The sequence below is a fragment of the Peromyscus leucopus genome, chromosome 15, assembly GCF_004664715.2.
Source record: "Peromyscus leucopus breed LL Stock chromosome 15, UCI_PerLeu_2.1, whole genome shotgun sequence".
NCBI classification, from domain to species: domain Eukaryota; kingdom Metazoa; phylum Chordata; class Mammalia; order Rodentia; family Cricetidae; genus Peromyscus; species Peromyscus leucopus.
Genome location: NC_051076.1, coordinates 1201433 through 1228473, shown reverse-complemented (window position 1 = coordinate 1228473; position 27041 = coordinate 1201433). Strand labels below are relative to the sequence as shown.

General features: G+C 42.7%; 1 protein-coding gene across 2 annotated transcripts in view; it reads right to left on the bottom strand.

Annotated features, from left to right (window-relative positions):
* The window catches only part of LOC114687488 (multiple C2 and transmembrane domain-containing protein 1-like), a 133735-nt gene extending 110249 nt beyond the window's left edge, over positions 1 to 23486 (bottom strand). Inside the window, exon 1 of one of the 2 annotated variants that reach the window (XM_037211087.1) lies at positions 22910 to 23486. In XM_037211087.1, coding sequence (XP_037066982.1) covers positions 22910 to 22966 — 57 coding nt within the window. In that variant the 5' untranslated portion in view covers positions 22967 to 23486. The remainder of the gene's footprint in view (positions 1 to 22909) is intronic. The other variant, XM_028862113.2, reaches the window with a different exon arrangement.
* Positions 23487 to 27041: the final 3555 nt, after the last annotated feature.

Here is a 27041-nt window from a genome sequence, read left to right as displayed (position 1 = left end):
TAGGGAAAATGGGTGCAAAAGTTTCCAAATTTAATTAGTGAGTGTTAACTCACATCACAGACATTCTTTTTCTCCTAAACATTTATGTTCTCAGTTCTCTGATTGACACCAATGAGTGATGCACAGAAACTGTCTCCCTGATTTACAAGGTCCTCTCCTGGAAGTGTACTTTTTCACTGTTGTTGACAACTGGCATTGAAACTCCAACAGTGGCATCCAGGTTCCAGGTCCTACTTTGATGGCAATAATTCCTATTTTAGTGGCCTTTCACAATCTCCAATTTCCACTTATTGCTCTAGTGTTCCCACTAGAAGGGAAACACACACTTACACACTAATATAAGCAAACACACTGGGGAGACACACACTCACACACTAGTATAAATAAACACACCGGCAGCTGGCCTTACAGAAACAACAGTGTGAAAAAAAAAAAAAACAAATTCCAGAAATGGATCATACAGTTTCACTAACATAAATAAAAATGCACAATGTTGTATTTAAAGACATGCATACACTTATTTAATATACTACAAAGAGAATGAAAAAATATTAGGTTTGTGGCCACAGAATCTCTAGTTTTATTTATAATATCTTACTTCTTAGAGGAATGAGATGGAATCCAAGTATTACCAACTATTTACGTTTGCTGATTATGCAGAAAGGCATGAGTTGTTCTTTATAATTTCTGTACTTTAAAATAGTCTTAAAATATAATAGCATAAACTATCACTGTGCTAAAATTATGTCTGCAACGGTAAAACATTGTAGATGAATTGCTAAATGGTTTTATTAATAAAAAGCTTAGAGCCAGAAATTAGGGTTAAAGCCTGAGAGACATCAGAGAAATAGGAAATATATATAAATATATAAAGTTGGAGAAAAGGAAAATAGAGGATGGGTAGGCAGGTAGATGTGCAGAATTTATTTACCTGATAAATAACACTATGAAAACCTTGAGCATATTTAAGACTACTTAAAAGTCACCATTTTAAACCTCACAGGACTAATTTACCTAATCTACAGATGTTATTCATAGGAGGACAGTAGGGGTATAATGGTAGTACCATTTTGATTCCTTTATGCTTTAAAAAACTTGTATTAAATTATTGAGTTATAAAAATTCCTACATTTTATTCAAAAGGCAATATTAAAGAAGGTCCTCATCCTTATTAATGTGGTCATGTAATATTCTAATAGTTGTCACATAGTTAGGTCACACCATCTGCCACAAGAGCTTAAGGAAGTGGCTTAACATTCACAGCACAAACGGTTCACACCAAGGAGAAATATCCAGCCAAGGAAGAGTGGGAATCTGTGCTATGTGCCTGAGTAGAGCCCCATGGACCCCTTCACCAGGGCGATGTGAGGCCCTCTGAAGAACATATGTCACAGAAGTCACCATGGGACAAGACCAAGGATTGTTTTGTAGCCACATTAGATATATTTCCCACAGAATGTAAAAACCTGTGTGGTGATGCATATCAATGTTGATGTTTAATGGTCTGTTTACTTCATACAATTCATTTGGACATAACAACATTGAAGAGGTCACCATCAAAAGGACCATGATGCATGAATTAATCTCTACTCTTAGTAGGTGATTCTTGAATACTCTGAGAGGAATAGGTTATGCCTCCTGTGCCTCCTCTACAACTGCAAGACATCATCCTGAGGCTTCGTCGGAGGCTAGAATTGATCTGTCCTTCAGGCTTGAGAACTGAAAATAGTCAAGTACTGTGAAACTTAAAGCATAACAAGGTCCAAGCACTTTCTGCCTCTGAATGCTCAGAAGCTGCACAGACACATTTCAGCAGGTACGTGTGTTTGTTATGGTATGCACAGGGAGATGGAGGGTAATATTCGTGGGCAAAGCAAGCAGTCCTCAGAGGTATCACCTAAAGCACTGTATTCTTTAATTTACTCCCAGGCTTTTAGGATGAGGGACCATGAACATCTGTGGTTATGGATATATTCTTTATTCACTCATTTTCTAGAACACCCAGCATGCACTTTTCTAGATACATATAAGAGTGGACAATAGATAAAAATAATTGCCATCAAAAATACTGTCTTTCAGTAGAAAAGCCTTTTGACATACGACATTTGAGCCTAAGTATTCAACAAGAATCTGGACTTCCAGAACTCCAAATTGATGTGGTGAACCTTAGCAGCATATAAGTAGCATATAAGCAAGTCATAGTCCTGGTCTCTAGGTTTCCAGTCTAGGAGCTAAATAGTCACGTGTTAAAATGTAATGAGACAGTACTAGCAGTAAGTACTGACATAGCACAGCATTTAGTGTAACTATCTGCAAGGATCTGAGGAACAGAAAAGGACTGTCAGAGTAGAGAGGAAAGTTGCCCTTCAGAAATGGCTCTGAGAACTCCTAATTCTCCTTTAAAGTGCCTATGATGAAATGTAGAACTTCACTGGCTGGCATATAGTGGCTAGCTTTTTCCTCTGATCCTCAGGTAAATTTTATTAGGAGACACAGTATATTGGGGGAGACACAATCACATCACCACAAAACATAAAACTTTAAACACAGGCATTTTAAAAACATTAAATCAGAAGTCAAAACTATTTGAGAAAAAGGTCATATTTTGAAAAGTCTTCCTTAGACTGCATTGTGGTCCGATAAGAAAAGGAAGCCTTTGAAACCAAAGCAGCCAGAGTTCTCGCTTCATTTCTGTTGCTGTGATAAATACTCGAATGAAGAGCAACTTGGGGTTTATTTGGCTTAAAATTCCAGGTTATAGTCCATCACCAAGGGGAAGTCAAGGCAGGACTTCTTGATCCAGGAAGGGAGGAACAATGGAGAACAGGAGAAACAACCACATCACTTGCTTATGCTTGGGTAGCTTTCTTTACTAACACAGCCCAGTAGGTCCAGCCCAGGAAATGGTACCACCCATATTCAGAGTGGGTCTCCCACCTAATTAACAACCCCCTAAGGACATACCCACAGGCCAGTATGATCTGCATAACCCCTTAGTGAGATTGCCTTCCAAGGTGACTCTAGATTCTGTGGCAAACTGACACTTAAATTATATTTACCAACAGTAACAGTTCCAGTAGATAGCCCTGGGCTAGGATCATGTAAGCAACCTCATAATTCAGTGGGACACAGTGAAGGTAGGAGGAAATTTCTTGGGAAGAAAGTGGTGTTCAATGGGAGGGAAGGGCATAGGAAAGAGTAACGGGGGGCTGTATATGATCAAAATACATTATATTCCATGTATGAGATGGCCAAGGAATGAAAATGTTTAAGGTTACTTTACTATATTTTTGTTAACCCTTTGAGTCAAGACTCAGAATTATGAGGAAATTCCTAGCCTAAAGTAAAAAAGGGGCAATGACTGGATTTCAGCCGTGTGCCAGATATTCTCTCCTGACCTTACCATCAGTAAGTAGAACTTAGTTATTATAAATGAACATGGATCATTACTTCAGTATTTGATGTAATTTACTAAGAAAAGTACCTCATGCCAGACCATATAAGAATTAAGAAGCACAATTAGTAGAAAATGCATATTTAAATAGCGATCATAGATGTCTTTCTCAGACATCCACTGTTTGGCTCAGCAGACAGCTTCTAATTCTTGACAGTTCAGGCAGCAATAGCTTCCACTGGTGAATAATCCCAAACTTCATCATGGTATGCGCCTCTAAGTGGCTGTTGCTGTCCCTACATTTTCTTGAGAGCAGTCAATTCAGTGTCAAATAAATGTACATCTCTGAGTTCTATCGATTTTAAATGTTCTCCCTCCCAACTCCTCATACTACACCAAAAAAGAACAAAACTCGAAAGAGGAGAATGGGAAGCAAGACACTCAAATCTAGGTAACCATCGCCTGAACAGCCACAATTACTCTCCCTCTGCATTTCATCGGTTTATTTACAACAACTTGAGACTTGTTTATATTGAAAACACAACTTTATTCCTCTCAATTGGGTCTATTTTAATTAAACCACAGAATGGAAACCACCCAAGCTTTGCAAGATGAATCAGTTTTCTAACTGAAATAATTTTCAACCCAGCAATTTTTACAGTCTTAAGTTTGCTATTCAGTCTAAAAGAATAAATCATCTGAGACTTAAATTCTTTTTTATTAAAACTCTTACAAGTCATTCAAGTGCATAAATTATTTAGGTTGATGCCTATAAAATAGAATTTAATGTAATGTTACAATGTTAAAAAAATAAAGTAAAATTCACCACTACTTTAGTATGTTAAACTGTCACTAGGGAATTGTCCCCATTCTAGTAAATAGCCACTGGGCTATGATCATGTGAGCAACCTCATAATTCAGTGGGACACTGTATATGATCAAAATACATTATATTCCATGTAGGAGATGGCCAAGAAGGAAAATGTTTAAGGTTACTTTACTATTTTTTGTTAACCCCTTAAATCAAGACTCACTAGGGCAATGAGGAAGGCCCTAGTATAAAGTAAAAAAGGGGCAATGACTGGATTTCAGCCTGTGCCAGACGCTCTTCCGACCTTAGTCAGTCATTCTGGACCATCGTCTGCATCAATACTTCCACAACTGTTAGGAGGGAGGTCAAGTAAACACTACTGAGGCTATTACCCCTCTCCACTTTTAAAACACGCTACATCATCACAGACAGAAGTAAATAAACTCAAGGGCCAAGGAGGACGATTTCCATGTGGGAAAGACTCCAGGTGATTTCTCCTGCAGCTCTTGTCCTGCCACCCATGTTTTTCCCTACGCCAAGGATAACTTCAAGCTAGGTTTCCAGGGGCTGAAACAAGCAGCGTGCTCTACAGTTTGTAACATCTCTTCATTCATAGTTTTCTGCCCAGTGCTGTCCTATTCAACAATGCACTCATCCTAAATATGTGTGTCAGAACAACACTGCTTCCAGGACCCAGGCGTTGAGAGGACCCAGTCCTCTGGTGACTGCATGTGTCTCCAATACTTGAATGAACACTCTACCTTGAAACATATGGGGAAATCTCCACTGTATCCATTGTGTACATAAATTATATCATAGGAGCTTTAATCTTCCCTAGATCAAAGCGAAAAGGGACAGCAATGGGGAAAAGGTCTATGTATGGCTAGTGATGGCACTTACGGGGAGGGAGGGAGGGGGAGGGGGAGGGGAGGGGAGGGGAGGGGGAGGGGGAGGGGGAGGGAAGCTAAGCATCATGGAGACACTTCGGACTTCCAGGCAGCTTTTTCTTTTCACCTGGAGTAAAATTCCTCACACCTTCTCAGAAGGGAATATGCTTTGCAAGGCAAGGAAAATGACGAAGTGAGACACTATTCTAGTCTGTAAACCCCAGGTGGAAAGGAACTTTAGCCAGAAGTGATGAATTAGGGCAATGGAGAGGGGAAGGTGAACTCCAACAGCCTTTGGTGGGATGGAAAAGAGACACACAAAGAATCCCTTGAAATGAGAAGTGCTTTAGCAGATTACAGACCCCAAAGCCCCCGACTTCTTTTTCTTACTTTCAACTGCTCCCCAGCTCTCTGATCTTAGTGTTGCAGTCTCTTGGGCATCAGCCACACTTCTCTTAATCCCAACATGAGATTACAATCTGCTCGGAAGAGCTGTTGCAGGTACTTGCCATCAGCAGGGGCCTAATCATCCTACTATGGAGGGGAGGTGAAGAGTCTGCAGCCTGTGCCCCAGGCTTGTCTGGCCCTCTGGGTGACTGGCTCGGGTACAGCTGTTGAGGGCATACCAGTACACTTAGTTACTTGCTTGCTTAAACAAATTTATGGATCCCATAGGACACTGGGCATGTTCTTTAAAATTATTTCTGATAAAAATGCACACCAGTGTCTAGTAAACAAGCTCGCAGAATATTATTCCTAAATGTAATAATAAAAATATGTAAATAACTGGCTATTTCTGTCAGTCCACTAAAGCTTGGAGATTAAACAAAGGCGCTGAGGCCCCTTCTCTTTCTTTGTCCTGACTATAACAGTCCCACCCTGTTTAGTAGATGCTGGGCCTTCCTAGCAACTATGAAAGCAGAGTTTAAAGAGGAGTCTTCCTCCGATCTGTACTTGTGTCTGCATCGAGACTGTTGGGCCTTTGTTAGCCTTTCTCACATGTGACATCTCCATGTGGCAGGGACGAGATGTGAGGTCACAGTGACGGAATGATACAGACTTAGCACACTGACTCTGTTACACACCAAAAGAGAAATGAAGGACTGGAAAGGCCTGGGCAGTGATTACACTAAGGAGGAAATAGTAGTGAGGGACAATAACCAGGAACCAACACACACACACAAAACTCTGACAAACAGGTGAGTTTTCAGAGGCAAAAGGACCCTGTCTGTCTGTCTGCCTCTGGCTGCAGCATTCCAGTTTCTAATGTACATGGGCTTCCAGGCTGAGTCTGCAAACCCCGCCAGGGCTGCTGTTTTACAAACCTGACACACACCCAGTGCTGTTTTAGTGAGAAGTGTTGTGTCTCATTTCACACTCATGAGCACCGGGAGGCGGTTCCTCGGCATCGCTCGGCCCATGAGTCACTGAGAGGGGGAATGTCTGGAGCTGGACAAGTGGCGGGCTTCCCTCCCGGCTCACTGCAGAGCACGGGTCCGACTGTTCACCACTGCAATGTTGTTTCCTGAGGAGGGACTCGAGGCTCAGCTTGAATTCATTACTGGATCCAAGCTAAAATTTAGCAATTTCAAGTGAAGCCAAGACAGCAGCATGTATGCAATTTGAATGCAAGAATGATCATTTCCACTAACTTAATCAGGGAATGACATTTGATCACAATATTGGCTCAATGCTATTTGTTATAACGACTGATTTGTTTTGCCCTCTGATGTACCTATGGAATTAAACGTGCTTAACGGAGATTCTACATACAAGATTTATGTTTGTAATCTGAAAATACTATCTTCTTTCTAGAAACCACATGCTGAGAGGACTCACGTTAATGTGTTTAATGTGTTGGTGAATTATTTAGGCCCAAATGTATTGTAGTTCTCAACTCTTGGCTAGCAGTACCTGCCCTCAAAGTTACAGCCAATTGCAGTTCAATGGAAGCTGAAAGACACTTTCCTCCCCATGCTGGGCAAATCGATTCACATGCAAGAGGGCTTTCAGATACCATCCAAATGCATACTGTGCACAATGGCAGCGCTCCAGAGTTCCCTTATAATGCAGATCAGTAACTGGTGTTTAGTTTTTTGTGGTTCTGTTTGTTTGTGTGTTTGTTTGGTGTTTTTTTGGTATCTTTTTTTTCCCGTGTGTGTGTGTGTGTGTGTGTGTGTGTGTGTGTGTGTGTGTGTGTGTGTATACACATGGAATACATGTGTGGGCTAGAGGACAACCTGTGGGAGTTCCTCCCCTTCTTCCACCAGTTGGGTCCCAGGGATCGAAGTGAGGTCATCAGACTTGGCAGCAGGCACATTTGCTGAGCCATCTCACTGGCTCCCAGTAACTGATCATTGAGAAAGAGCTTTGCCCCATATCCATAGAGAAATGAATTCTACAGACGAGAAAGGAAGGTTGATCCCAGGGCATGTGACTCATGAAAGAAACTAGAACAATCCCTCAAATCACGACTCTTTGGAGTTTCTCTTTGTTTACCGTTTCCCCTAATTATGTCTCTGTCCTGTGCAATGACTCTACTGCAGTTAGATATTAGTAAGTCTATGCAGATGATATGACCATTTTCTTTTTAAAAAGAAAGTTTAGCTGGGTGGGATTGCCCACACTTTTAATCCCATCAACTGGGGGCAAGGGCAGGTGGATCTCTGTGAGTTTGAGGCCAGCCTGGTCTAGGCACTGAGTTCCAGGGTTACATAGAAAGACCCTATCTCAAAAACAAAAATAAAACAAAACAGAACAAGATTTTAAAAATCTAAAATCCTAGCTTCTCTGCACAAACTAAAAGATGATACTTTGCACAGAAGCTAATTCCACAACAAGCTTCACTGAAATAGTTCTTAGGCAGACATTTATTTAGGGTGTGTTTTTAAAGAGAAGACAAGCTTGTTTAACTCAGTATTGTCACTGTGGTCACTGCAATTTTTTTTAGCATGGAATGTTTAACACAGTGTTTTCTTAAAATACACGACTCATTACTCAGTTCATCAACAACAATGCAAATTATTCCCCTGACCAAACCCCGCCTCCTTTTGTTCTCTTGTGGGAGGTGGAGCCGTGGAAGGGCCAGGAAGAACGTTATTACAGGGAAAGCTCAGTGAGAACGAATTGTGAGTATATCCACGCAGGAACTAAATGCACAAGCACTTCATTTTCAGACTCTAACCTGTCTTAACTAAGGTCTGATTATCAAATTGGAAAGTTATATATGTATGCATTCTACATGCTCCGTGGCTATCCAGATAACCCCCCAAATGAAACTGGTGGTAAATTACAACTGATGGTAGTTTATAGACTAGATGAGGGCTAGTCTAGCATGGCGATCTTTTCAGTGACACGTGGCAGATGTAAAGAGCTTGGGTTTTGTAGGTTAATTTTCAGTAACATCCGGCATCCTGAGACACTTGGTCAATACCTCAAGACTTGGCCTGCCTGCCCGCCCGCCCTCCCGCCCGGGATCCATGTCCTGTGCCTTTCTCTTCTGTCTGCTTTGCTCTTGCCGGAAGTTCTTGGTGTCTGCTGCATTTCCACCAGGTCAAAAGGAAGGCTTCCACTCTAATTAAGCACTGGCCTGGCACATTTTGACAATCCTTTCTGTTGGGAATTTATGTTAACTGCATTTGTGCTTTCCAATCTCAAAGCTGTGAGTCTGTGAAAGGAGCTGTAAATAATTTACAGAGAATTTGCACATAAGGCATTATTTAATATCAACCATAGCTTTGTTTTTTAAAGAAAAGCAAACTAGACTTTGCTCTGGGGAAGACAGTGATAGACCAGCAGGTATCTATTCTCTCTCTTTCTGGCAGAAAGCGTGAAGCACAGAACAGCCTGTGCTACGTGCATAATTAAAGCAGATGTTCTCAGTCTTCATTTTCATTGCTAATTTTGACAGCAGAAGAATTGTGCGTCTTTTGTACAGTCCCCTATTTTCTCTCCAATGTGCCCTATTTTTCTCCTCGCCCACCATGACTGCTCAGCAAGCCAGAAGGAGGTAACAGTGGTAACAATCCAACAGCAGGGACTCTGTCTGCTTCTCGGTGGGACAGCGAATGAAACTCAGAAAAAGAAACTATTCAGAAAATAAACTTCCGGTCTACAGGTGTAAATGGCTTCTACCCACTCCAAACTGAATGATTCTTTCACTGGCTTGTGGGGTCTTCCATGGCAGACATCAGTCTCGCTGCATATATTAAATAAAATAAACAATTTACAAGTGCCTTTGTCAATCTAGCATTTGAGACTACCACAGCAATAAAACAGATCAGAACGTGTCAGTCCACGTTCTGATGATGGGGCTGGTAACACTTCTGCAAGGCAGAAGCTCCTAGTTTGTCAGTTAAGGGTCTAAAATCAGAAAGCATGCCAGATCAACAAGGGCACCCTTTCCCCAAGTTGCTCTTCTAGAAGCTCTCCGCTCTGCGTTCTCACCAAATGGTGTTTCCCAAAGGGAACCAACTGATCGTCTGTGATAGTTAATATTCACTTTCCAAGTGACTTGATTTGGAATCATCTGAGACACACACCTCTGGGCACATCCGAGAAGGGGTTTCCAGAACTCCCAGAGGAGCAGGGAAGCTGAGACACCCTGAATGTGGGTGGCAGGAGCTATGGGTAGGGTAGCAGAACAGGTGAGACAAGTGCTGGATTCACCTCTGCGTTTCTTCACTGTGAACAGTGTGACTAGCTCCTCACCATGAACCACAACAGACTACACTCCCTTTTCAACCAGGAACCAAAACAAAGCACTCTGCATAGTCCTGTGCCAACCTGACACAAGCCAAAGTCTTCAGAGAGGAAGGAGCCTCAGTTGAGAAAATGTCTCCGTAAGATCAGGCTGTAAGCAAGTCTGTAAGGCATTTTCTTAATTAGTGATTGGTGGAGGAGGGTCCAGGCTATCATGGGTGGTGCCATCCCTGGGCTGGCGGTCCTGGCTTCTATAAACAGGCAGCTGAGAAAGCGATGAGGAGCAAGCCAGCACACACTACCCCTCCATGGCCTCTGCATCAGCTCCCACCTCCAGGTTCCTTCCCTGTGTGAGTTCCTGTCCCGACTTTCTTCAATGATGAACTTCAATGTAGAAACATAACCCCCCCCCCCACGTTGGTTTAGAAATGGTGTTTCATCACAGCAAGCAACCCTAAGACACAGACCCTTTCTCCCTTCAGTAGCTGCTTGTTAGGAATTTTGTCACAGCAACAAGACAAGTAATTAATATATCATCCTTTGCCCTCAGAGCTCCCAGCAGCCTGGAACCCCCAAACCTTGCAGACTACAGACAGGAGAGGAAGATTCCTGCTACCTCTGTGGAACAAGTACCCTCTGGTGGTGTGAGTTCACTTCCTACACATCTCCCTGACAGAAGATTCAGGAATGGCCCAAGAGGCTACCATCTCAAGCCTCCTCTGCTGCTGCATTAACCTGCACTGAAGCTTGCTTCCCACTCTGGCCAGAGCGGAAGGAGCTGCTAGAAAGACACAAACGCAGCATCCCTGCTGTCTGCCACCCTAGCACTGCTGGCCAGTGGGTGTCTCGGTGGAAACACGTACTTCAGCCTCTATTGTCAGAGAACTAGAGACCGTGATAAATGAAGACCACATGAGAATAGGAAGAAGTAAAGTGCTAGCTAGAGAGGTCCACAGAAATCCACAAAGATACCCCCACAATAGACTACTGGCAATGGTCGAGAGAAAGCCCAAACTGACCTACTCTGGTGATAGGATGGCCAAACACCCTAACTGTCATGCTAGAAACCTCATCCAATGACTGAGGGAACCGGATGCAGAGATTCACAGCCAAGCTCCAGCTGGAGCTCCATGGGTCCAACTGGTGAGAAAGAGGAGGGTTTATATGAGCGAGAATTGTTGAGACCAAGATTGGAAAAAGCACAGCGACAAATAGCCAAACGAATGGAAACACATGAACTATGAACCAATAGCTGAGGAGCCCCAAACTGGATCAGACCTTCTGGATAAGTGAGACAGTTGATTAGCTTGATCTGTTTGGGAGGCATCCAGGCAGTGGGACTGGGACCTGTCCTCAGTGCATGAGCTGGCTGTTTGGAACCTGGGACTTACACAGGGACACTTGGCTAAGCCTGGGAGGAGCGGACTCGACCTGCCTGGACTGAGTCTACCAGGTTGAACTCAATCCCCAGGGGAGGCTTTGCCCTGGAGGAGGTGGGAATGAGGGGTGGACTGGGGGAAGGCGGGGTGGGGGTGGGGGTGGGGGTGGGTGGGAGTGGGGGGGAGGGGACACTGGAGGTTGGAGAACAAGGGAATCTGTGGCTGATATGTAAAATTAAATTATAAAATAAAATAAAAAAATAGAAAAAAGTGCAGTTAAAAGTGTCAGAGGTATGTCCAGAGGGCTCCAGGTGTCTCAGCATCCTTAGTAGTTCTGGTTCCTGCCAAACTGCTCTTGAGCCTGGCAGTGTTTCCAGCCATGGGAACCTCTCCAGGGGATGGCCTCACCCCCTAGAAAACCCTGCATGGTCTGATCTCCCCCACTGCTGGAGACCCACCAGTGCTGCTGCTGTCTCAGCAGGAAGCTGACCAGGCTGCCTGACCCAGGGAGCCACAGGAATCTTATCAATTACCCACAAGGCTGTGGCCATCAGAGGGAAGAGGCCTGGTGACAGACAGGGCGAAGGAGGCAGCCCTGGAGTGCGGTTTGAGGAATCACTGGGCATTCATTCCATCATCTGAGAGTGAGCACAGAAGTAGGAACCGCAGAGATGGGTGTTGTGATGAACGCCTGCAATCCCAGCACTCCCAAGTGGCGTTCTGAGGAAGGGGAAACGTGAATGAGAGGTTAGTCTGAGCTACACAGTGAATTCTAGTGCTGCTGTGGTGGGTCTCCAGCAGTGGGTATAGATCAAACAGACAAACAAAAACAAGTAAGCAAGCAAATAAAACCAAAGTGTGTGAGGTAGGGGGAGAAAATAAAGAACTAGGAACTGCAAAGCTTTAGGAGCAGATAAAACTCATTCTGGTCCTAGCTGGGAACTGCATGGGCAAGGCCCGCCTGGAAAGAGACTAAGCAGAGTCTGACCCATCACTGGAGAGATGTCATGTGCATGTCCCCAGTGGGTTGGAATTCCAGATTAAGCTACACACACTAAGTGGAAGCAGGGAACCAGAGCCAAACAAAAGGGGCAGAGAAATACTGATGGGCAGGAATCTATGCACAGAGTACACTCGGTGAGGGATAACCAGAAAGGTGAAGAGCCATGATGGTCCTCAGCTAACCTGAGCTGAGTCCACACCTCCCCAAGGTAGAGCGGGAGGCAGTGCCCACGATGAGCTGGACTCTCACATACGCTAACCAGCCACAGTGACTGTACCTTTTGTGCCAGGGACTGGGCTAGATATATCACATCCATTTCCTCTACTTTTTTTTAATTCCAAATAATGGGGAGATCTACATACGTCTCAGCTTAAAAGCTGCTTTCTCAGAGAAGACTCCTCTGAAGCCAATATTAGCTTCTCTGTCATCCCCTGGAGTGTGTTCTACCTTATCATGTGTCGCTCAGTCTAGCTTATTGTGCTTTGTGAATATGTACTGTGTCCATTCTGGCCCCTACCTGTGGCACCATACGTTCTAGCACACAAGCTCTTGAATAAGCATTCTGTACCCTTGAATGCTGGGGCAGGGGTTAGAGGGAGGTGGAAACGGAGTGTGCCTGTGAGGAGAAGGCACTGGGGATGAGAGCTGTGCCCTCTGGGAACGTGGCCAGTGCAGACTAGGACTTCTAAAAGCCAGACCAGCATGATGACATCATCATCACACAAATGAGGTTTTCTTAAGTAACCTATAATGCTGACTAGATTTTTATTAAAATATGGCAATCACAGAGGTGAGTTATATATTTTACTCCTCTGTTAGGCTTCTGAGAAACTGATCAGGTAGAAATATGTACATATGAAAGTCATTCTACTTGAAGCCTTTTCCATAATTCACACTATAAAACTAGAAAAATGTCAATAAATCCAGGAGAAAAATAAGTCTCCCTTTAGAATAAAAGAGGCTAGTTGCTACATAGATTTCCTAAATATTAGAATTCTCAGAGACTAATGTGAGGCTATTCATTAAATTCCTTCTCTCTGTCTTTCTCCCTTTCTCCCTCCCTCTCTTTCTCTCGCTCTGTCTCCTCAGTTCCCTCCCTCCCCCCTCTCTCTGTTTCTGTCTGTGTCTCTCTGTCTCTCTCTCTGTCTCTGTCTCTGTCTCTGTGTGTGTGTGTGTGTGTGTGTGTGTGTGTGTGTATGTGTGTGTGTGTGTGTGTGTGTGTGTGTATCATTGGGCATATTGAAAGCAAACACGCTTTGATTTAGCTCTGGAGGAACCAATGAACCTGCGTCCTTCTCATCTAGGAGTAGACTATCTGAGCTGCTCCTGCCTCCTAGCACACAGGATAGATAAGGCAGCATCCTGGCAGTTCTATAGTACATCAAGTCCTACCCACTAGCCTTAGCTGGATAAACACTCAGGAAAACAGTTGCCGAAGACTGAGGAAATACAAACAGCATCTTGTAAGCAAATTCTAACAAATCACTCTGCTTGTCAGATTTTCCCTGCAGTGCAAGTTTTCTCTCTCTTTTTTTTTTTCTGCCTGATTGTCTAACATGAATTGATGGCACCACAGACAAGCATGTGCTTGAATTATGATCATGGGCAAAGAGTTGAGCGTGGATATTGATGGTATCTCCTGTTAGGTTTGCAGAGAGGATTTGCATTCTCATTTTAGGTGGAGAAAGCTGAACTCAGAGACTAGAGGTGATCTTTATTCTTTTTTTTTTTTCCTGTAGTGCTGGAGGCCCAGCCCAGGGCTTTGCCCTTGCTAAGCAAGCATTCCACCCATCAGTGACATCCCCAGGTAAGTCTGGATGTAAGCCCAGATCTTCTAGTTGTGAATGTTGATTGTACCTACACCCATGCTACATGGCCTTTCTCTTCCTATTAACCCACTACAAGTGATCATGTTACAGCCTTTTCCCAATAGCTGGCTTCCTGTACAGCTGATCCTCTTCATTTTCAGAAGGTCATCTTAATTTTCTCTCAACCTTGGGCAGAGGAAAAACCAGTCTCACTTCTGGGTGCATGACAGAGCTATTCAATAGAATCAGTTTTCTCACCCCTTGGTTTTCACTTCATCCCAACTAATGGCTTAACTTCCATTCGCTGCTGATACGTAGAGACTCAGGGCATTCAGGCAATACTACATATTGTAACTACTTCTCTGTCTGCCCCACCCACTCACTCCCTGACCCCTGACCTCTGGCCACATACACACAGTTCTTACCCTCATTGCTGAGTGGGAAAGTGGATGGGCACAGCACCTACTGCAATCAGTGCAGTGTACTTTCTGAGGCTACCTGTAGAGAGCTTTCTCTGCTCACATCTTCCTAAACGGCTACTCTCGTCCTCTTATGGTTTCCCCAAGTGAATGAGAGGCGGTCACAGCTGTGAGCTGTGTCACAGGATAACAACATGTTCTCACTTTTGAGTATGCTAGAATTGTCTAGGTGCTTTCCTGGATGTTCGCACCCTTGAGCTCTACCCTTAATTCAATGAATCTGAATCTCTGAGGCACAGGCCTAAGCATGGAGGATGAACAAGACTCACTGGGCAATGTGCCACACCATGGAAGTTGAAGAATTGCCCTAAACGGAACAGCTTAGCATGGTCAATCCAGAGCCATAGAGGACCTCGTTCCTTGAAGTGCTGCAGCCAGGGAGAGGCCTCCATCTCATGAGGGAGGCACAAGAGACACAGCAGTGCTGGTGGCTGGTGAAGTTTTCCCACTTTCACAAGGCCTGTAGTTGATGATTCCAGGGCATTGCTTAGCCATCGCTGCCATTGGTTTGTTTGGGTGACTTGAAGCAATGCACATATTGTTTACTAATACAACTTTAGCAGTTTTGAAGTTTTCTGTTGCACATTTATTTTTAGGATAAAGAGTTGGAAGAGGTGAGAAAATGTAACAAGTCTCCAATATAAGAGATTGGTTAAATATGAGACTTTTTGATGAAAAATGGATCAATAGTGCTAAGGGGATAAACCCGTAGTGTACTTTCAAGCATGACAAAGCATTTCTATGTAGAACTTGAGATATATTTTCCCCAGGGTTGGAGAAATGGCTCACTTGTTGCTCTGTCGGATGACCCAGGTTTTATTCCTAGCGCTCACTTCCCAGCTCACAGTCCTTTGTAACTCCAGTTTCAGGGAATCTGATGTGCTCATCTGGACTTTGCAAGCACGAGCCATGCACATGCATGGTGCAAATACAAATACTCATAAGCATAAAGTAAATAAATGTTTTTTAAAAATATATTCTTTCCCATCAAAAAAAGCACAAAAAATATTTATTGGTTAAAAGAAAGTTACTCCAAGCTGTAAACAATTAATACATTTTAGTAAAAAGTGAAAGTCCAGTGCACCACTTGAATGCTAAATTAGATGCTGCTGCTCTTGGTGACTGATACATTACAGTAATCACAGAGGCGCAGTTAAGAACCCTATGGTCAGCTGTGCTCTGGGGAGCTGGCTGCATAGCCTTGGCCTGCAGCAAGATCATTTCCACTGGCAAACAAAGAAAACATGGCTAGCTTTTCTCCAAGGCACTTTTAATTTTTTAATTCAAATTTTGTGAATATGCATCGTTCACTATTCAGGTCAAATAAAATATTATGGAAATTTTATGGCTGGTTCATTATGTAGGAACACTTTGGCTTATGGGTTATTTTAAAATAAAACTGATATTTGGATTTTTTCTTCATCAATGACCTCTTTTTCCTTTTTCTTCTCATTTTAATTTTCTTATTTGTTTTTTTTACATTTTGGAACAGGGTCTCATGTAGCCTAGGGTGGCCTCAACTTCACAAGGTAGCCAAAGTGGGCCTGAAACTAACCCTGCTGCTTCCACCTCTTGGGTGCTATTATTACAGGCATGCACCACCATGAAGGCTATTTACGATTCTTATTTTTATTCATAAAACCTCAGTCAAAAGAGTGAGCTCTCGTAAACTTTCACCAAAATGTGCAAAAATAATAGAGGCAGTAAGGCAAACATGAAAGAAAGGGAACAAAGAATTTATCTTAAAATAAATCCAAATTTTGGAAATTTTGAAAGGGGTTAGCATGTGAGGGATGTGGAACCAAGTAGCAAACTGCAGCCAGGTTTCCGGGGTGGCGGAAGGTGCTGTCACTCCTTAGTGTGCTCCTTTCCCTTCCCTTTCTTCTCTCCTGTCTTCGAGATTTTGTTCTCATTATCTTTTCAAAATTGCTACACAAAGTCCTGAGTTTCACTGTGGCATTTCCATATTGTGTTTCTGTTGCTCATCTTCCTCCACTCTCCTCCAGTTTCCTGCCACGTTCCTGCTGGTCCTTTCCTCCCCAGGAGCTTCCTTTTTGCCTCTGTTCTGTCTGCTCCTTGTTTTCTTTTCCCCGCCCCTGTTTTCTTTTCCCCGCCCCTGTTTTCTTTTCCCCGCCCCTGTTTTCTTTTCCCCGCCCCTGTTTTCTTTTCCCGCCCCCTGTTTTCTTTTCCCCGCCCCCTGTTTTCTTTTTTCCCGCCCCCTGTTTTCTTTTCCCCGCCCCCTGTTGCCGCCCTCCCTTTCTTCTTATCCCCTTTCGAGTCTCACGGAGCACACCCACATGTGATACCTATAGTAAACACTAAGAGTCTAAGATCTGCATATGACAAAACTTATCAGTCTTCCTGAGTTTGAGTTACTTGTTTAACATAGTAATTTCCAGGTCCTTCCAAAATATCCAGAACATATATAAGAACTGCAAGAGTTAAACACCATCCCCCATTCTCTCAACTAATAAGTGGGCTAATGAACTGAACAGGCTAGTCTCCAAAGAAACACAAATAGCCAGCAAATATTTGTAAACATGTCCAGCATCTTTAGCCATCAGGGAAATACAAATCAAAACCACTTGGAGATTCCATCTTTCTCCTACTCAGAATGACGAACCCCAAGAGAACAAACAAGTACTGGCTAGGATGTGGCAAAAGAGGAAGAATCAGTCATTACTGGTAGGGTTATAGATTGATGGATCCACCATGGAAATCAGTGTGGAGGGTTCTGAAAAATCTAAAAATAGAAAAGACCGTGTGACTCAGCTACATCACACTAGGGTACATGTTCCTAAATCCATGTCCTACATCATGCTAGGGTACATGCCTCTAAACCCATGTCCTATTCTACGAAGAGAAATCTGCATAATACTGTTGATTGTCTCAATAGTCCTAACAGTTAAGAAATAGAATCAGCATGGATTTCCATCAGCAGACAAATGGATGACAAAAATGGGGTATGTGTAAACAATAGGATTTTATTCAACTGTAAGGAACACATTGTTTCTAAGCTAGAAAAATTATTTCCAGAAAACAATAAGCCAAGGAATCAAGTACATTTCCATATCACAAAGTACCTGCACACCAAGGAAGGGAATGTCTTCCAAAGTAACCAAGAAAACCCGTCCATTGATTATGTACTGATTGAGATGGTCTTCATTTCTTTTTGTTTATAATGACTGCTTGGTTCAAGGCCAAATATGCAATTTTCCCAACAGAACTGTCTCCATTGTCTGTAGCTTGGGCCTATTTAGTTGTTCTTGGTCAAATATTTTTACAGGAAAATTTTCTGTTTTCTTTCACCCTGTGGAAAACTTGAAACAATAAGACTCTTAATACTTTCTCTGAAATCTGCACGATTTCCTAGCTCAAGTCCTTCGTCACCACTCTCATTTTGGAAAGCGTACTGCTGTGCCAAATAAATTCTGATTCTAAGACTTCATATTTTGAGTTCACTAGTGAGATGTCTGTGAGCAGGGAAGGCGTTCACTCTTTTAGATTTTGAAACAAATACGTTTTTGCCAGTAACCAAAAATGACTTTTAATATCATTCATCAAACTGTTTTTGTTTGTAGAACCTTCCCAATACTTTTACTCAGAATCTCTAGTCTCTGTGCCTTGCAGATAAAAAATCATAGCTGCAAAATGGCCCTGAGCAATTCCATTCTGCCACTCACTGAAATGATTGGAAGTACATGAGCAAATGGAGACAATGGGGATTTTTCCCTCAAAGCAAAAAACTCCTTTAAGCTTATCAGGGGACTTAACCATTTAACACTGTTTCTAACAACCCTCCACTTCAGATTTTCATGTCACCAGACAGTGGTCACTTAGAAGAACTGGTACCTTTGCTAGTTCCTAGCACATGCACATCTTACGTGATTTCCCACACGACTTCAGCCGATCTCTGTCTACGGAGGCCTGTCACTAAGACTGAAAATATACAAGTCATCAAAACATAACTTATTCCCTTTTCATCTTTGCATCATTTTCTATCACTCAATTCAAATTACTGAGATCAAGACAGTTGAGCTGGAGGCGGATAAGCATCTTGGCTCTGAATCCCAACGACCCAGATTCAGCACTGGTCGTCCTTGCTAGCCTTTGCATGATGTTTGGGACTTGTGATTTGATTTGATACACTTCACCTTTCCCCTCTGTGAAAAGAGGGAAAAACGATAGTAGTGTCCCAGATTATAAGGTTGTTACAAAAATAAACTGGACTATCAGTGAAAAGCTGCTTTCATCGTCATCATCACCTTGGGGAGAAACACTTGTAAATCAAAGGATTAGACCTTGCTTGGTTATATTAGTTCCCCGTAAATTACACGAGTAAACAGTATTAATGCCATCTCACTATTGCAATGGCCAAGCAAAGGGACACCAATGTCTAATTTGTGCATCTCTATTAAATTAAGATGGGATTACAGCTTGGCAGGGCAGCTCCTGGGCTTATTTGGGATTTTGTCAAATGGGCACTCAGTGCAAAGCTTGGCACTGCAACACAGATGTCTGTGAACCCTGCTATTAGGATAAAGTGCCTCACTAACCTTGGTGTTCGCTGGATCGCTAAACAATATTTGTTAAACACCTAAAGGCAACATGGAACTGTTATCTGGCACTGAGAAAAATAAATTTTAAAAATATAAGGAATTCATTGACATCTGCAAAAACAAGAGGGTGTCAATATTGCAAACAAGTGTTGACTCTTTTCTGTATTCTTCTTTTCCAGAATTTTACTCATTAGATCACCTACTATCCAGGGCATGAAAACAAACAACTAAAATCCTCATGTCCTTTGTTTTCCTTTATCTCCTAGCTATAACAGTTCCTTCATAGCGGTTTTAAAACCAATGCAAATGTGAACTTGGTCACAAAGCAGTACTAGGATTTATTCACATATTGTGATCAATTTCATTCATCTACTGAAGCTATCAAGTTCAGACCAGTTTATGTAGCTAGCTCATACTTTTCATTAACTTACATTTTTATGTAAAGAAATGATGATTATAATTTGAATTCTTAGGAACGTGAAATAACCTTTAAAGAATGTCTTAAGGAACTTCTTTCCATTCTTGAGATTTCTAAAGCTACATTTTCTTTTAAAATCTGTTGTGTATGGAACAGTAGTGACTTCTATAATTAAGAAAAGCTGTATTTTCCTCTTGCCATTGGCCTTGACAAGAGTAGAGATCTATAAACTACCCCCATCAATTCTAACAGAAGCGGTTGGAAGTTTATAGATATTTTGTAAGTTCTCTATGTCTCTTTTTCGAAGGCAAGACTTTGGAGAAGATATCTTTTGGCAACCATTTTCTGTGAACACGTAGCAAACAGTCTACTGCATTACCCATCATTTGAAAAACTAAAACACGCAGTCATATTGGTTAAGAATGTTTACTTTCATGGATTAAATATTGTAATAGTTGTACTGTGGCATCACTAAGAAATTATGAGTCATGATGACCACCCCACAGACCATGGCTTGTAAGACCTGTAAGAGCAGATTAAAGGGAGTCTTTAGCCCATGGGCCTGTACATAGAGAGGTTGCTGTGCCCTCTGTGAAACTCTGTGAGGAATGGCTTCTTAAAAGCATGGGCAGCAAGGGTTTGGAAAACATTTTTTAAGCTGTACAAAGCTCAGCTGAACAGCACTTTGCAGGCTGAGATAAGAGGACCACAAGTTCAAGACCAGCCTGGACTCCAACATGAGACGGCAGGCAGCTCAAGAGCAACAATACAACCCAGCAAAGGGCGGTGGCACAGCACAACTGTGTGCAGAGGAAGCAGCCTGTGTCTTCCTCGGGTTCTCGGGTACCAGGCAGGCAGAAAGACCCAACTTTGTACCTGTGCTCAGATACTGACTAGCCACTTTCTTGACCCTCAACAACCCCAACCCCCTTCCTGAAATGCAATTTGAGAGGCTAAAGTTCCTCCCAAGCATGTCACTGGATATTTTACTCTGTGATGATGATGTGTGAGGGTGCATACGCAGGTCTATTTGATTTTCATTATAACTTTCAGGGCAAAATGGAGGAAATTATTACTCATTTCCCCAGTAGGAATGCAACCTTTGTCATCCAGCAGGATTCATTAGAGAGAGTAAGATGTAATATGTTATATATAATATATAATATGTATATGATTTTCAGGAATTAGAATGATCACACTATAAAATTTTTCCTGTGCTTTGGTTCTTTATTAAGAACATCTCAAGGTTTTATTAAAAGAAAAAATAAGAGAGGAAAATATGCTCTGCATCTAATGATTTACTTTCCAGTGGGAGACAAAGTGTATATTGATTTTAGGCTGAAAACAGCTAATTGCCACTCAATAAACACATATTTTTCATTGAGAAGGCGTTTCCTTTTGTTATTTGAAATTTGAAAGGCCATTCGGACTTAGAATTAGGGACTTTGGGGGAGGCTTAGCTTGTAAAACATTTTATATAATTTGGACATTAACAAGAAAAAATAATTAACAAGTGGGAAAAATGAGACCATCATCCTTAAAAGGAAATAATAATTTTGAATCCTAAGTGTAGTGCTGGCTGTCTCTGGTGGCCCACAGTCCTCTAGTTCAGTAAAACACAGACACAGGCTCTCAGAAATGCATCTAACATGACACTGTTAATAAAATGCAATAGTAAGTGTGATTTTATTGCATCTTTGCAAAAGTCCCAAGGTCTAGGTATTTAGGTCTGAAAAGTCTATGCCAATGAGCTGATTGTTTATTTCAGAGATGTAAGGGTTTCCTCCTGCCTGAAGCCCACATGCCTTTAACGCTCATTTTAGCCATCATATCCTTTTCACCCATTTCTTCAGCCAAACAATTGTGAGGGTTGAGAAATGGAAACATCTCCTTATTTGAGTGTGCTGTTTACACCACTGGCCCACCCTCTACAGAGGCAGAGAAGTCAAAGAATGGGACGATAGGAAGGAAGGGAGACAAGATCCTCAGGGGCTGTATCAGGCAATGACATAAATCGTTAAGCACTGTCCGAAAGAGCATATTGTAAACTCTAGATTTGATAACAGCATCAGCCTGAGTTCCCATTCACACTAAGAGTTTGTGTGGCCACTGTGATCCACAGCGAGAACTCAGAAGCAGTGTAAATGGCAGGAGAAGCGCTTTAGTTTCAGGGTGGTGGACTCTGCTAGACTCCTTTGATTCCTCCAGCAGAATGATTGGTAAACCACGATATCTCCTTGTACGATGCATATCCTACCACCAAAATATTCTTTGAAGATATGTGGCTTTTTTTTTCTATTTAAGGTCGCAAATACTTTCATAGTGGTAGTATCATTTTCTAATGGAACGTTTGTTCTTGAATACAAACTATTGCCTTTGATATGCTTGGAAGTTAAAATAAATTTAATTCTTCCTCTAAAGAAGAGGAGAACCACTTTCCTTCCATTGGCTCATTGACCCTTTGACCTTTGCAAAAACATGAATTATTGGATATATTTCTAGTGAAAATTAATTTCCATGCTTTAGTTAGAATCTGGCAGTTTTTATAGTTGATATGAATTTGAACAGAAATGAAGCATTCCTAAGCATGACAGTGAGTCAATTAGGAAGAAAGTATCTATAAAAACAGCTGTCATTAGTACATTAAAAACTCAACTCATTAACATCTTACAAAGTTATAGCCAGAGCTCTCAAAACCTAATTAGCTGCTTCTTCCCTGTCAAATGGCATCACAGGCTTTAACTATGGGCATCAGAAGCTATATGACACAAGACACCCACCCTTAAACTCTGCATTTGATAGCATATCTTTAATCAGTGAAAAGAATCATTATCTTTAATCCTGACCTCTTAGCTTACATAAATTTACAAACAAACCTCTCAGTCAATTTCTATGCAGAGTTCTCTGTGCACACAACCTGTACCACGGTGTCTCACAGCAACCGAGAAAGCAGCTCTGGTAAGGAGGCTCACACGTATTTTAAAACAAGCAGCTCAACCTGAAGTTCCTAGACACAGGCAGAAACCCAAGCACGGCAGGACAAGGGGCCTTTGCTGCCACCCCACTTCTCAGTTATCAAGGCCATCTTTTTTATCTCAGTGGAGAACCATAGTCATGTATTTATTTGAATTTTAGTTAAATGCAATCTTTAACATAAACCACAGGAAAACAAAATGAAAAAAGACCCCAACCTAAGACCCTGAAATAACAAATTCTTGAAAACAATCTAAAGCAATCTGAAGTTGGCACGATGTTAGCATGTCCAGGGCACTTCCCTTTTCATTACAGCCACCGACAGGATACTGATCTCTTAAACTGAGTCTTTCCTAAGTGGGGTGTATGCTAAGTTCAAATTATTCACATTAGATTCTCAAATACCATGCTCAGTACCTTGTGAGTAGACATTTCCGATACACAGTCCAATTCTGAAACTGCCACACACAGCGAGTAAACCCGAATCATCCACTTACCTTATGGCAAACAAATGGTAAACTGCAGACACTTTTCAGCTTGTAGCTGTCTAGCATAGTGCTTGAGAAACGAACAAAGCATCGTTCATCCCATAAAGAGCTGCATCTCCAGACTTGGCTTCCTTCTCTTCACTGAGCACCAGCGAGAGTGTCTGCTCACCTCCAGGGGAGAGCAACAGCCTCTGTGCACCAAGCACTTGCTGCTCTGAACTGCAGCGACTTGGAATGAAAGTAAGAGGAACCAGTGATGTTTAAATACCATCCCGTTGCTTCAGATTCACAGGATATGACTCAACGCTCGAACCAGTCGGGGTAGAGTTTCCCTTTGCAAACTGTTAGTGCAAATTACATAACAAACATCATCCCTGGGGTCCTAAAATTCTTCCAAGCTAAATATATTTTTAATTTACTTACTCAGTCACACATTTTTAGTAATCAATCTCTTCTCCATGACAAAAGCCACAACCAGAGTGGGAATCACATCACTGTCCAAAGAATCACTGTTCACATCACTCACTACAGCAAACTGATTTAATATTATTAAAGATGTGTGAGCCTGACAGCATCTCCCAGAGGTGTGTGTGTGCTTATGCTTAGTAATTATACATATGTGTGTGTGTGCATGTGTTATTCTTAGTAATTATATATATGTGTGTGTACATGTTTATTCTTAGTAATTATATATATATAATATATATAAATTTAAAAGGCACTAACACCATATGTAGAATAAAACTGTATTTTAGCTGTCAAGTAATGACAATTCTATATAGCACAATAGAGTCTCCTTCAATAAATGTGAATAAAATACACCATCACAAGTTGATAGTGCTGTTTCCTACATATCTTGACCTATCCCATCATCACCTTGTAAAGCAAGCTCTACCTACCTCCTCAACTTGGAGTCCTCTTTATCTTTTTGGCGAACACTTCTAAGGACATGTTACTAATGATACAACTCCTCTAGTAAATATGGCACCTTTCTTCACCACCTGTTACCCCATAACATTGAGTTGTACTAAGCTTGATACATATACATGATAGGTTAAATTTTTATATTTGGATAGCTCAGTCAAATAGAACAGACAGGAAAGGTCTACTATATAGTCCAATCACTATTATCAGGACAAAGAGATAGAAATAAACAGTAATAGTAGTAAGTATTAGCAAAACTGCTAAATAGAAATAAGGAGATCTGGACTCCTAATCATCACCATTTCAGTTATCACATTAAAAATGAATTTAACAGAAGCAGTTCATGCTGACACAGAATCTCTATGCTTGGTGGACAACACAGGTCTAGAGTTGGAGATTCAGGCTCCATCTTCAGGTTTCAATCCAGATGTTCTTTTTTTAGAAATATCACCCTGACTACCTTTCTGCAAATAACTTCCTAGAAGTACTTTCTATGTGATGATCTGCCTAACTTCTTTCATAGTACATTATGTCTGAAATATTCTTTATTTACTTACTACATTGTATAAATAATGTAAGAAATCTGAGGGCAAGGTTCTCGTGTTCAATATTTCATCTCCAGCCACTAGAATAATGACCAATACAAAAGAGAATTTAATAAACATTATTTAATAAGCAAGTAGAGTTATAATTTCTGCTATGGTTTTGACCCATAACAAAATACTAAGAAATGTGTTTATGTTTTGATTGAATTTTAAGAAAGCATGCAAGAGTGGTCTTCTGAATTAAAAAAATTGTTCCCTATTAAGAATATTAATAAACAGATGCCTGGCGGCCAGGCCGCAGCATGTGGCCATGAGGGTAGCTGAAGGCCATGCTGCCACTGGGACCATGCTGATATGAGTGGTCTGTGCTGTCACCTGGGCCATGGGTGATGTGGCCCAGGCTGCAGCAGAGGGCCCTGTCTGGGTCCATGGCCCTACAGCAGCTGGGTCTGAGTTGAAGTCCATGCTCCTGTTACCATGGAGGGTCATGCAGATGACTGGGGTCTGGTCAGTCACCTGAGACCATGTTGGTGGCCATGGACCATGCTGCTGCCAGGGCCATATTGGTCTGAGTGGCTTGTGCTGCCACTGGGGCCATGGAGACTCCAGCCCCCAGGTTCTGCAGAGGGCCACATCTAGGTTCACAGTCCTGGGGTAGGGCCAGCTTACCTGCTGCAATATTCACCGAGGGGCAGGACCAGCCATCCCAGGGCCAGTAAAGGGTAGGGTTGGCTCAGCACAGCGTGGTTCCAGCGATCCCTGTGTTAACACCGGCCATGAACATCACCACAGACCCCAGCTGCAGCAGGACCACAAACTCAGACATGGCCCTCTGTAGCAGCTTGGGGCTGGACATCTCCATGGCCGCGGTGGCAGCACAGGTCCCTCAGATCACATGGTACCAGCAGCAGAATGGCCCCCAGGCATCAACACGTTCCCAGGTGGTTGGCCAGACCCCAAGCATCCACAGAGCCCTGAGTGGCAACTGGAGCCAGGGACACCACCCCAGATTCCAGCGTCTGCAGGGCTACAGACCCAGACTTGGCCCTAGGCAGCGGCCCATGCCTAGATTTCTCCATGGTTCCAGGTGGGAGCACTGGCCACCCAGATCAACACAGACCCCAGCTGCTGCAGGACCAGGAACCCGGACATGGTCCTCGGCAGTTGTCACCATGGCCCCTGGTGGCCATGCAGGCCACCCACATTGGCGTGGGTCGTCTGGCAGTGTGGCTCTTGGACAACAATGTGGCCCCTACCACAGGCCCCTGCATGGTCCTCAGTGACAACAGGAGCCACAGACATCAACTCAGGGCCCCTTGCTGCTCCAGAGCCCTGGATCAAGACCTGGCCCTTGGTCATAGCCCAGGCGCAGACATCTCCCTAGACTCAGGTGGCCTGCTGGCCATTCATTTCAGCTGGTTCCTCACCACCCTTACCTCTCCAAATCTGCCTCTCTCCCCAGCTCACAAACCATTCCACTTCCCCCTCTCTTCCACCATCCTACCTTGTATTCTCTCACCACAGTGGTGGCCAATGACCTAACACCAGAGCTCTTGCTTGGGTCACAGGTGGCGCTTGGTTGAGTACTGCCCACTGCAGCCATGAGGGATGGCATGGAGCTCTTGCCTCTTTTCACCTGTACCCAGGCCTAGAGACCTCAGTTAGTACTTGGTACATGGTTGTCCGGTGCCAAAGGTGCCAGGTGGGCTCCTGGTTAATTGTGGCGCCCAAAGATCCAAAGTCTGGGGGGTGGCCACCATCTATGTCTGTCACAGATTGGGGCCCAGGTGGAAGGCACTGCCACAGTTTCTGTTTGTATTACTCTACCAAATGTTGATACTTAGTATACTGGCATGGGGACATCAATCTGGATTTTAGGATGCCCGTTCACCCCCTGTCTGTAAAAGCTGAAAACCGACAAGTACTCTCCACATAGCTGTAGCACTAGAACCAAGGGTGAGTACATGGTCTATCAACTGAGAACCAGCCTCTCCCCTTTGCTGACACTAAGAGGATGATTTTTGGTATAATCCAAGCCTAGGTCTGATTTTCATGTTTGCTGCACAATATAATGTCTAAAGTAGGACAAGAAAAGGAAAAAGACAAAGGCAAATACACAAAGGACAAATTTCTGACACCACCACCACCTCCAGCACCTCCACCACTACCAACAACACACACTACCATCACCTCCACCACCACTCCACCACCAACCACCACTCACCTCCACCCTCACACCACCACCACACACACCACCACCACCCACCTACCTCCACCACCACCTCCACCACCCCCACCACCACCACCTCCACCACCACCACATTTCGTAGATCCTGCCATTCATTGTTATGTTTTCTCTCTGCTCCGCAAAGACAGACATACGAGAATGTTCATTGTTGAATTGTAATATGAAAAGCTTTGCCATGGGCCACAAACCATGGAATGGTTAAATCAATGAGTTGATATAAGTAATATTCCATACTAAAGAATATTATGTAGTTTTTCTAAAATAATCAAGCTGTATAGATATACTACATGCAAAGCTCCTTAAATGAAATCATCAAGCTGCAGAAAAATGCATTGTCTCAGCTACAAGGCAAATTCATGTGCAAATTCAGAGACTGTCTCTAGGACTCTACATCAATTGCGAACAGGTAGCTAGGAAAGGAGAT